Raw genomic sequence first — 12,248 nt, forward strand, 5'->3', positions numbered from 1 at the left:
GCGCCGATCGGCCACCAGATGGCGCTCTTGAGCCGCTAGAGGGTTCTGTGGGGCTTTTTGGTGGGTCTCAGGCCAGCGGATGGGAAATATGAATCCGATCACAGATTTTTGAAATATTGATATCAAAGACGAGTTACGGCGTCTTCGGCAACTTGAGCATGGCGGGGAAGGACGCCTAAAAGCGTCTTCCGGCAATCAAAGTGTTAATGTCCTTGGATGCCAGAATCCACTTCAATGATAGCGTTAAAAACGCATAATCTATGTTTTAAATTATGGCTGTGTCTAATCTGCCCGTTGCTTATCAATGACTTGTTTGCAGTCAACATTGTCGAAACGGATTGTTTTTTTAATCTGTTCATATCCTTTTTATAGTATTTCGAAAAGCTATCGTTTTCTCGAAAATTTCAGGAAAATAGAAAGATTCCGTCATAAACGGCATTTATTGGAATATTCTCGAATACACTAGACATGTTGTATTTTGTCTGCCTATTTATGAATCGTTTTCAAATAAACGCTAGATTATCGATAGTATATGTGTACTTATTAGGGCTGACCCTTATTAGTCGAATATAAAACATTTAAAAATTTGATTTTAATTTTTTTTAATCATTCTTTCCAAAAGAAAAGATACCTAGAAGCGTGGCTAACGCTAATGGCACGCATACCAGAGGCTAACTGCCTACGAAAACAGGCACAGAGGCACTGAAAGAGGATTTCACCCATCTAATGAACACACTAGACTAGACAAATATCAAGATGTATCCATCAGTGGACCAATTGCATGCTTTTGCAGAGGACAAGAAGCCTTCAGTCGACTCCTTCAGACATTAAGCACCCCCCACAGCCCAAATGGAATGATATTGATATTTATATATATTTTTTGTCGACCAATAGTCGACTAACGGCAAATTTTGGCCAATCATAGTCGACCATCCAAATCCTTAGTCGGGGACAGCCCTAGTACTTATGCACGCTATAGAAGCGAGCTGAGAAATCGATTATCTTATTTCCTCAACAGCACACACACACACACACACACACATACATACGGGACACATACGGGACACATACGGGACACGCTGTTATCTTAGTGAAAACAGCTCTGATTATCCTAAAACTGGTAACATAGACTCCTTACCTTAGATCAGATGTTCTCCAAAAAGATTATTCCAATTCCTGATCGCCATTCCAAATATCGATTGCGTTTATTGATTGATTATTGGCTGCTGTAAATATATATTCCAGGCTGCTTTCCATCTCGCGATCACTTCCCTCTTCATCAGACGGCTCGCCAGCATAGTGGAGCCAGTAGGCCCCCCCCACACACATCCACCAGTGTAATCGAATGGCCTGCAGTTACACAGGGATAGACGATAGGGGGCGGTATTTTCCCATCGGAGCTCCTAGAGGGGCTGCTGTACCAACAGGAGACTCTGTTGATGAAATATGAATTCAGATCGCTAATATAAAAAAAAACGACAATTAGCGTCGTCGGCATTCAACGGTCGGGGGTGAAATAACGACATAACACGTCGCTGGCACTCAAAGTGTTAACAATTGTGTGTATTGAGCCGTACTGTATTGTACCCATTCTGCAATCTGTTAATAACATTTTCATTCAATCAATCAATCTGCGCAGTGATTGATTGAATGAAAACTTTATTTTGAGTAAATTGTAATGAACCAAATGAGAATATCAATAAATATTTTTTTATTTTTGACTGTGAATAACACCATGCTCAAATTGACCAGACCTGAAAAATCTAAGCAAATTAATAGATGGAAGATGATTAAACGGAAGGTTTTGTAGATACAGTACTGAATTCTGCCATCCGGACACATGCAATTTGAAATATGATTATAGAATATAGAATATCAGGCATAAAATGGTTATGCGATTAAAATGCGATTAATTAGATTAATTAATTACAAATCCTGTAATTAATTAGATAAAAAAAATGTAATCGCCTGACAGCACTAATATATATATATATATATATATATATATATATATATATATATATATATATATATATATGTTTCAAGTTTCTTTAATATTTGTCATACAGAAGTACAGAATACTTTTATACAAAATGCTTCTTACTGTTACGCTCCAGAGACTGTGCAAGACAAGATAAGTATGAAATAAAATAACATAGTAAAATTAGAAGTAAAAAATGAGGTCACAGTGTTCAGTTTAGACATATGTACAATGTTTGATGCAGAATAGACGTAGTTACCATACAATATACAATACTGTGCAGTGTACTAATATACAATACTATATAGTGCAAGGCAGAAATGGGACGAGGTGCAATTTAGGTACAATTCACAGTAGGTGTACGAGTTGTAGTGCAAATCCTTTATCAATAAATATAAAGTGTAAAGTGTGTTTGTGTGATCTAAAGTGTGGAGAGTGGGTGCTGCAGTGTGTTGTTTGTTTGAGTGAGTGTGTGGGTGTGTGTGCTGTGTGCATTTGATGGTTGTTGCATAGTGTTTATTGTTCGTTTAGCAGCCTGATGGCCTGGGGATAGAAGCTTCTTCTGAGTCTTTCTGTGCTCGCCTTAAGACTCCGGTATCGCTTGCCTGACCGCAGCAGTTCAATACTCCATACATATTCCAATACATACTCCATACCACACAGACTGTTTGGAAGGTACTAGGGCTGCTCAATTATTTCGAATTTCAACTATTCCCACAATCATGAAAACAAGATAATCTAAATAATTTAATTTAGTCTTGTGTTATACATGTAGTGCACCCTCCCTTCGCAGCAGGTCACTCTGCCCCTCCTCTCAAGCCCAAACAGTAGTTTAAGCTCGTGTTGAGAGGGTCCTGACTGAATTTGGTCGTTAAAGAACCCAGGGCACCTATCGCAAAGAGTAGGGGGTTCCCCGACGTTCCTGGCCAAATTCCCAATCAGGTCACTGACATCAAGGCCACCTGATCATGCTTCCCCCCTTAATTGGCTGATATCAATCCCTGTCTCCTGAGCCGTTCAGCCATTGTGTAGTGTGATGTGTGCCTGGTGTCAGTGTATGTCAGTGTTCTGCCATAACTCAAGCGAGTGCCACCTGCAGAAGTTCTCTGACGACTCCTCCATCGTAAGCTACATCACCGATGACGATGAGGAGGAGTCAACACCAGTAAAACCAAGGAGCTGGTGGTGGACCTCCGTCGAATACGAGACACCGAGGTCCAGTTGGTCTGCGCGCGCCGACATGTTTTTTCGAATACAGACACCGAGGTCCAGTTGGTCTGCGCGCGCCGACATGTTTTGTCGAATACAGACACCGAGGTCCAGTTGGTCTGCGCGCGCTCACATGTTTTGTCGAATACAGACACCGAGGTCCAGTTGGTCTGCGCGCGCTGACATGTTTTGATCCGCGCGCGCCTACAACTTTTGGTACGCGAGAGAGGCCCAGATGTCCGGCGAGAGAGGCCCAGATGGGTCCGCGGCCACCCAGATGGGTATCGCTCGCGGACCAACACTTAAAAGAATAAAGTGGTGTACTCCTTAATTTATGCACTTACAATCACCAGAAAGGCTTTCGAAATGCCATGTTGGCCTCAATATTTTCAAAACAAATTATATGAAAAGGTTATGAAATGAACAACATAAACAAGAATGTGATCAAATATGTAATAAAAACGGAGCTCAGACTGTATCTGTATTACATGTCATATATGTTATGATGAATTGAAAATGGGGGACCCGGACGTAAACAAGACGAAAGTCTTTCTCTGGTCTGCATCCCCTTAACAATTGTATGTATTGAGCTGTAGGCTACTGTACTGTACCCATTCTGCAATCTGTTTTCAATCAATCTATCTCAACGCATACATTTGATCGTAGAAATCGTGACGTCAGAGTGTCTTCGATAATGTTGGGGGTCCTTAATTCCTGTATGCGAATTCTTCATCACGCAGCACTATCATCATCATCCGTATCAACTAACATTACAAGTACATCACCATCCGAGGGGATGAGGTGGAGGTGGTGGAGTCATATAAGTTCCTTGGGGTACACCTGAACAATAAACTGGACTGGTCGGACAACACAGAGGCCCTCTACAGGAAGGGACAGAACAGGCTGTTCTTCCTGAGGAGACTCGGGTCCTTCAATGTTTGCAATAGACTGCTGCAGTCATTCTACCAGTCTGTAGTGGCCAGCATCCTCTTCTATGCTGTAGCATGCTATATCAACTCGAGGGACACCAACAAACTGAACAAGCTGGTGAGGAAGGCTAGCTCCGTGGTGGGAGTCGAGCTGGTCAGAGTAGAGGTGATGGCAGAGGGGGGAATGAGAAGGAAGCTGGCTGCTATCCTGGAGAATCCCTCCCATCCCCTCTACGGCGAGCTAGTCAAGATGAGAAGCACGTTCAGTCACAGACTCATACCCCCCGACACTCAATTAACCGCCTCGGCCAGTCCTTCATACCAGCGGCCATCAGGCTCCACAACAGTGGGCAGGGACTGCTGTCAGACGTCCAACTACAACTACTAGGAACCTAAAAAGGACAAATACTACCTTATTATGCATACTGCACCTTATGTGAATACTGTATATTTCAGTTAGTTAGTTAATTATATTGATTTGTTATATTGTTTACACTGCTTTGACGACCCTTCCTATTCTCCTCTACGTGTGTGTCCAGCTGCTAAGATGATGGTCTACCTGGAGCCTTCCTCTGAAAAGATGGCATGTGAGCTGGCTGCCGCACTGGATGAGTCACTAGCTGGGAGAACTATTCAGGTACGCAGAGCCTCAACAGTCTGTTAAAGATGCTATAGGTAACATCCAGCCACTAGACGTCGCACTAGAGCATCAGAATGTAATTTATGCAATCGGGTGCATTCCGAGTGGGGAAGTTGGAAGGGTATACATGCACGCAACTCCATGTAAACAACAACATACATTTTTCAAAGAAATTTGAATGATAAATTCATTAATCAATTCTTTTTTTGGGGGGGGAAAGCAATACTTTTATTCCGCACCTTTCGAAAAGCTTTGTGGATGTTCTATTTATGTTAATTGTATCTCTACATAATATTTTTATTAGGGATGCACCGAATGGGAAATTCTTGGCCGAAACCGATACCGAAAATAGGAAACAGTTGGCCGAATGCCGAAAGGCCGAAAATGATTAATAGAAATATATATATAATTTTTTTTTTTCCCAGCTACCTGATTATGACAAAAGACATGATTATGGCTAAACTTAACTTAAATAATATTAATAATCACTAATATGGGTCCATAAAACATTTATTCAGCACTTTTGAATGCATACATTAATTCCAGACTGACTGCTGAAAGAAAGATTGTACAATTTAAACATTTTCTCTTTGCATACAACAAAATGTGCATTAAAGTCAAGTGCATTTTCTTTTCTCTGTAGGATAACTACAACAAAGTGCATTCAGAACAAAGCCAAGGTGCTTTAAAACTGCATAAAGATCTGCACACACGAGAGGGAGAATAGCTTATAGCAGACTTAACACTTTGATTGCCTAAGGTTAAATTCATGATATACCATCCGTTGCCAGCTCTATTTAACATGGAGAAGTTCCCCTTCTTTGCAGGGCTATAACTTTTTAAATTCTATTGCTAGATTGCCATTATTAGGGCCCATTCAAGGTCCTATATGTATTGTTCATGGTGTAGCAACGTTAAACTTTTTCATTCACATATTCATACTAAAATATGATCTAAAGTATAAGTATGTTTTCATCTCTTTCTGCAGCTTTCTCCAGAACGTGATTTATAGCCCCAAATGCATTATATTGATGATGAAATACAGTTTGGTAGGAATCTGTGCGAGATCAAAAATGTCAATTGGACGTACTTCTAGAAGTTTCTACGTATCATCTGATGATGACCGGATGGGCGGGGGATCGTTTATAATTCCGTGGGCAACGTTATACCATTCATCTAATGTGGGTCAAATGTTCATCATAGCAGTTAGTGTCGAACACGGTAATATTACACTCTAAAACTCACCCCAGTCTCCGCGGGCCGTTGGGCGATCAGCGTGGGGTAGACAGTTTTCCATTATGGGATGTCGAAATACCCGGTCCATTTCCAGGTTGTATAATAGTATATACGTCCAAATAACGTTGTTTATTGAGTTAGGGCGAGCGATCTATTATCGAGTGTTTCAAGATGGAGTCGCGGGAGCTATAGAGAGTGGCCGGAAGTAATATGGGTGATCAGCACTTCATCCACATGACTTCCTGTTTGGCGCTTCTGCCGATCGGCCACCAGATGGCGCTCTTGAACCGCTAGAGGGTTGAGAGGAGGCCAGCACTGTGTCTCAGGGCTGCGGAGGAAAAATATGATTTCGATCACAGATTTTTGAAATATTGATATTAAAGACGAGTTAGGGCGTCCTCTGCAACTTTAGCATGGCTAGGAAAGACGCCTAAACACGTTTTCGGCACTTAAAGTGTTAATGATGTTACTGTAGTGCAGGGGTGGCCAACCCGCGGCTCGCGAGCCGCATGTGGCTCTTTGCCCGTCAATGTGTGGCTCTTCCATCCATACAAAAATATATATATTTAAAAAAAAAAAGTCTTTTGAGTTTTTCTTTTTTGTATGTCACTCATTCATTCCATAAGGACGTAGAATAAACATTTACAGATTTTTTTTTAAATGGTCCATTTGCATGTTCTTGGTATCTGAATCTAGGGACATCAATGGATCTCAGGGAATGTATTCCCAGTGTCAGAAATAGTGTCTGTTACTAGGCTTGAGTAAATTGTAATGAACCAAAGGAGAATATCAATTATTTAAAAAAAATATTTTTTATCTTTGACTGTGAATAACACCATGCTAAAATGTACCAGGCCTGAAAAATCTAAGCAAATGAATAAAGGGAAGATTATTAAACAGGTTTTGTAGATACAATACTGAATTCTGCCATCTTTTTTATAATGTACATTTCTCCACCATTTTTCATCATATTGCAACACCGTTTTTTGCTAGACGTTCACAGAAAGGTAGAGAAACTAACTACGTTCTGTTTTATGGCAATAACGTTCAGGTTTGATGATTGACAGGGGCTGGCGTGAGCTGGGTAGGGTAGTTTTTTTGAAATTCGAAAGCCCAGAGTCTCTTCCTTCAAAAGACTACACTCACTTTTGGCTGCTCCACTTCCTCCTGTCAATATGCGCCTGTTTCCAACTCAATGCCCTGAGATTTCTATAATCTTATATTTCACAACATAACAGTTAAAAATTCATTGGTAAACAAACGTAATGCTGAAAATATACACTTTTACTGTATATTTCGGGCATAAGAGGTTAGGCCCAAATTAAAAAGACATTAGCAACTTCAGAGGGTGGGACATATAAACACATTTACTATCAAATAGCATTGTGAGGCTGAACAACAGGACAAATTGACTATACATGTGCTTAAATCTTTTTAAATAAACATTTACAGACTTTTTCTTTTTAAATGGCTAAACGTGATTTTGTAATTTTGCAACCGTGGGGGTCTCAGGGTACTTTTAACCCTGTGAGGCCCAAATAAAAAAGACATTAGCAACTGACAGAGGCCAGAGGGTGAGACCTATAAACACATGAAGGGTGCCGTGACTGAAAAAAAGGTTGAGAAACGCTGGTACTGTATATGGTGTGGCTCTTTGTGGTACCACAGTAATTTTTGTGGCTCTTAATCTCTGACTGGTTGGCCACCCCTGCTGTAGTGGCTACAGTAAGCATTTTATATAAAAGTACTCTGTATTTTTGTATGACAACTAATAAAGAAACTTGAACTACTGTCATAATTCACGGCGTTCTAGCCTACTTGGAAGGACTGTTGTACTTACTACATCTCCCATGAATCTTAGCGGGGGATGACGTAGCTTACGAGAGACGAGTGAAAGAGGAACGGAAGCGTATAGCTTAACTTAGTTAGCAGCTAACGTTAATTAAAAAGGTTTTTAACCGCAACGGGCATATAGTAATGGCGAGGATATAAAGCATGTTAAAGACGCATTTATTCGACGCTTTGCTCGAGGAGTTTACCGGTACATAGAAACAGTGCGACTCCCGAGTCCCAAGAGGAGTTATCACAGGCTGCAGAACGCAGGACTGAAGAGCTCACGTTGCGCATGTAATGACTGAAGCCGCGTTTTGATTACGTCATCACAACAACACGTTGGGTAGGTTACGAACGTAACCCTGTTCTAGGGCTGGGCGATAAAACGATAACGATAACTATCGCGATAAATTATTTCCTCGAAATAAACATGAAACGTGGTCGCAAAGTTTCGATATATCGATTTTCCAAGCTTGGATATAAGCACACGCACTAACAACCAATCGGTGAAGGAGATGGCGACAGCGAAGGAGACCCGCGGTGCACCTCTGGGTAGTAAACAAGGCTGGCTAGGATCATTAGCTTGCATGTCGCTATTTTATAGTTTACGTGCGGAGTGGGTGTGTGGCGTGAATTCTGAGGGTAACGGTTAGAGTAGTGTGGGGTATGCTGCGCCGTGGTGGACGTCGTTGCAATGTATTGGGGCGGAACGGAGTATTTTAGTGTGATAGTTAGTACATTGGAAACAAGGCTGGCTAGGATCATTAGCTTGCACGCCGCTATTTTATAGTTTACGTGCGGAGTGGGTGTGTGGCGTGAATTTTGATGGTAACGGTTAGAGTAGTGTGGGGTATGCGGTGGACGTAGTTGCAATGTATTGGGGCGGAACGGAGTATTTTAGGGTGATAGTTAGTACATTGTCGTGGGATACACCGCTTGCTCTGGCTAACTGTTAGTTCCATTCTTATAATGCATATGATCCAGTGGCGGTAGGTTGCCCCTGGTGGCAGCAAAACAAGTGAGTCTATTAATAGCCCGTCCGTCGGCACCGGGCATAAGAAGTTAATTAAACTTGACAGAAATTATATCGACGATAATTATCGATATCGAGTGATATGAAAATAATTTTATCATTTTATCGCGATAACGTTTTTGGCCATCGCCCAGCCCCCTACCCTGTTCTTTGACATTCAGTGATATTTTTTCAGTGCTAAAAACCCTTTCGGCCGAAAGTGCCTTTTTTAACCATTTTCGGCCGATAATTTTTGGTGGCCGAATATTCGGTGCATCCCTAATTTTTTTCTATAACACCTTTAACATTTAACACTGTCGTTTAAAGGGATAGTTCAGTTTTTTCTTTTAACCCTAGCCCTATTTCTTACCATCATCTTACCATTGATGATCATGATGATGTTGATTGGTAGAGGACTTTTTCAGCACAACTCTATCTGGTGAAAATGATATCCACAACCCATATGCTTTCATTTGACTATCATCGTTATGTATGGAACATGGTTAGTCTATGTTAATCAACACGCCCACTTGCTCGCTGTGTGAATTCTGCGAAAAGTGATCTGCTTGTATTCTGACATGGGCTCAGTTGGTCAATATGCAGACTTGGGTGCTGGGAGGGTAAACGCCACACAGAATAATTAGAACGTTTGCATTTGCACATACAATTAATGTGCTGTTAATACATTCAGTATTCATCTATTTATGGCGTGATCATGATATCAATCTCGTACCGGACCAAGCCTAAGCGGTCCGTTACCGGTACAAAATAAATATCACATACATTTATATTTATTTTTCAAAGGTAATAAACGTAAAACAAAAACAAAAGCATACTTTTGAATTTAATTGAATTGTCTGTTTTATTGAAATCTGCACGGCAGTAGTTCGTTTATACTTTAGAAGTATATTTAGACTTGGTCCTCAAAATGAAAGGAAGTGAATGAGAAGCCTGACACCTGGGAAGAATTGTGGTGTCGACAGGGACAACAGTGGTTGTTAGCTTACTTTTAGATGCACTTACATAGAGGTAAGACTGCTGAAAAGTTCTACTCAAGTGAAATATTCCTTTAAGAAAACAATTGCAAGAGACCTTAGAAAAACGGTAGACTCTCCTTGTCATCGTGACAACTGCAGTCTTAGATAACAGTAGACGACCTTCGTCATCGTGACAACTGCAGTCTTAGATAACAGTAGAGTAGACGACCCTTGTCATCATGTCATACTAACTGCAGTCTACAAAGTTCCCCACCAGTCAAGTCTAGAAGTGAAATATCCCTTTTTAAGTGTTGATCAGAGCGTCCGTACAGGGAGTCTACACGTTAATTTGTGTCCGTACAATGCAGGTCTTGCCACTTATGTGTTGACTTTCTGCACAATGAGAGGAACGTACCATAGCAGTTGGCCCACACTGAGAACATAGCTTAGTTGTGGCAGTTAAATCTTAACTGTGTTTCTGACACGGTCCTTCCAGAACTGCACTGATGTCCTGGAGGCGCTGCGTGACGCCCACCTAGGCGAGGGCCACCAGAAGGTAGCGGAGGCGTACCGCGCCGTCTGTCACAAGTTCTACCCCTACACCCTGGCCTTCATGCCCCCAGGGTACCAGGACAACACTTCCATCACCACCATCAGCGCCAACGGGGACCTCTCAGCGGGGGAACATGACGAGATGGCCAACGACATGTGAAGGAGTGGCGAGGAGGAGATGGGAGGAAATGGGAGAGGAGTGTACACACACACCGCTGCCCAGACACTTAAGTCTGCCAACAACACCTAATTCCTAACCCCTCCCCTCCCAGCTACGGCTGTTTGTGATTTGCCCCCTGCATTGCACTGATCTGGACGGACAAAGAGACAGAACGAGCACCACAGCGGAGAGAAAGAGAGAGAAAGAAAAAAAGAAAGAGATAAGAGGAAAGAAAAGAATACTCATTTAACTTTTCTTTTTTTTTTTTTTTTTTACAAAACCGACTTCATTAACTGAGAAAAGAAACAAGAGAAAAATTAGCAAAAAGAAAATGGACGATTGTGGGAATGGAAGGTGGATGGCTGGCTATAGGACGGCTTCTGGAAACACAGTCTAGGTTTTGTTTCTGAAACGCCTGTGTTTTTCACACCAATGTCCTCGTGTATGTGCATCTGCTTCTCACGTTTTTTTAAAGGGTAATATACATTTAAAAAGATGTTTGCAAAAAACGAATGTACCATTGTATTAGTGGTGGTGGTGAGAGGATTGTTGTGGTTTAAAGAAATAAAATAAAAATTACCGGTAAGTTAAAGAAGAAAAAAAAATTCCTGGCGCGTGCCAAAAATACAGATAAAGTGGAACTTAAAAAAATAAATACAAATTATAATAATAATAATAATGTTTTCCAGGGGGGGGGGGGGGTTGTGTGGGGGAGGGGCCTTGCAGTGTTGTGTTGCAAGTTTTTAATCGAGATCCTGCAGTTCTCCGCTCGGCCACAATGGTTGCACACAGGTCCAAACTGTGAACTCCCGTGAGGAGGAGGGGTCGGACGCGCTGCAGACGCCTCAGAGCTCACCCACCCCGCGTGCTGCTGCTGCTTTCGTCTGTATGACTGACAAATGACCCCAGAGACTTAAAACTGTATTCCTTCTTTTTTTCTTTCTTTTTCCTCTATCTTATCTGTACCTCTGTTTGTTTTGACCCTTGTGGGAAGAAAAAAAGAAAACAACCTCATTGTGAGGAGGTCCCATGAAAACCACTTGCTTTTTCAATGCCGTAAAGAAAACAAAATGAAAAAAGACAACTGACTGCAGAATCACACTTTTTATTTTTATTATTTTTCTGCTCCCTTGCTGCCATCTTAAAAAAGAATTACAAAATGGTTTGAAGGCCTTTTCCGATGTTGGCAGTCAACAGCTTTTTATTGTTTATTTTGAGAGGGAAAAAAAGATAACTAAAGCGTTTGTCAATCATACTGGATTCTGCACACAGACGTTCTTCTGCTCCTATTTAACAAAACACACAGAGGAGTCAAATGAATTGAATTGAATAAAACTTTGTTTCCTGAAAGAATAGTTTTTGGATTATAGTTCCTTTTGGGGGCATTCTATAGGGGAACACATTCACATTCGGTTCACAATCTTGTGTGGACTCATTTGTGAACATGTGTAGTAAAGATGGCACCTGTCACAACATAAAGGTGTATTCTGAATTGTGTCTGCATCTCCTTTCTAGCCTGTACCGAGGTGTCTTGTCTTGCAGCATTACTACTACAGTCACACAAGTTCTGGAAAATGGTACCATTTGTTCATAATAGTTTCCTTCATGATAAATGTTTGGCTGCTGGTAGATGTACCATATTTATCTTTGAAGGGATTATAATTAAAATAATAGTTCTAAGTGACTGGTGTCGCTGGCCAAATTAATCCTTAACCTGGG

At 41.3% G+C, this 12,248-nt stretch overlaps 1 protein-coding gene across 1 annotated transcript in view; it reads left to right on the plus strand.

Annotated features, from left to right (window-relative positions):
• Nucleotides 1–11,212, plus strand: part of naa15a (N-alpha-acetyltransferase 15, NatA auxiliary subunit a) — a 134,978-nt gene extending 123,766 nt beyond the window's left edge. The window contains exons 19-20 of the mRNA XM_084331816.1: nucleotides 4,659–4,756; nucleotides 10,314–11,212. Of these exons, the coding sequence (XP_084187942.1) occupies nucleotides 4,659–4,756; nucleotides 10,314–10,529 (314 nt within the window). The 3' untranslated portion in view covers nucleotides 10,530–11,212. The remainder of the gene's footprint in view (nucleotides 1–4,658; nucleotides 4,757–10,313) is intronic.
• The last annotated feature ends 1,036 nt before the right edge of the window (nucleotides 11,213–12,248 follow it).

The sequence above is a fragment of the Notolepis coatsorum genome (assembly GCF_963971535.1).
Source record: "Notolepis coatsorum genome assembly, chromosome: 16".
Lineage (NCBI taxonomy): Eukaryota > Metazoa > Chordata > Actinopteri > Aulopiformes > Paralepididae > Notolepis > Notolepis coatsorum.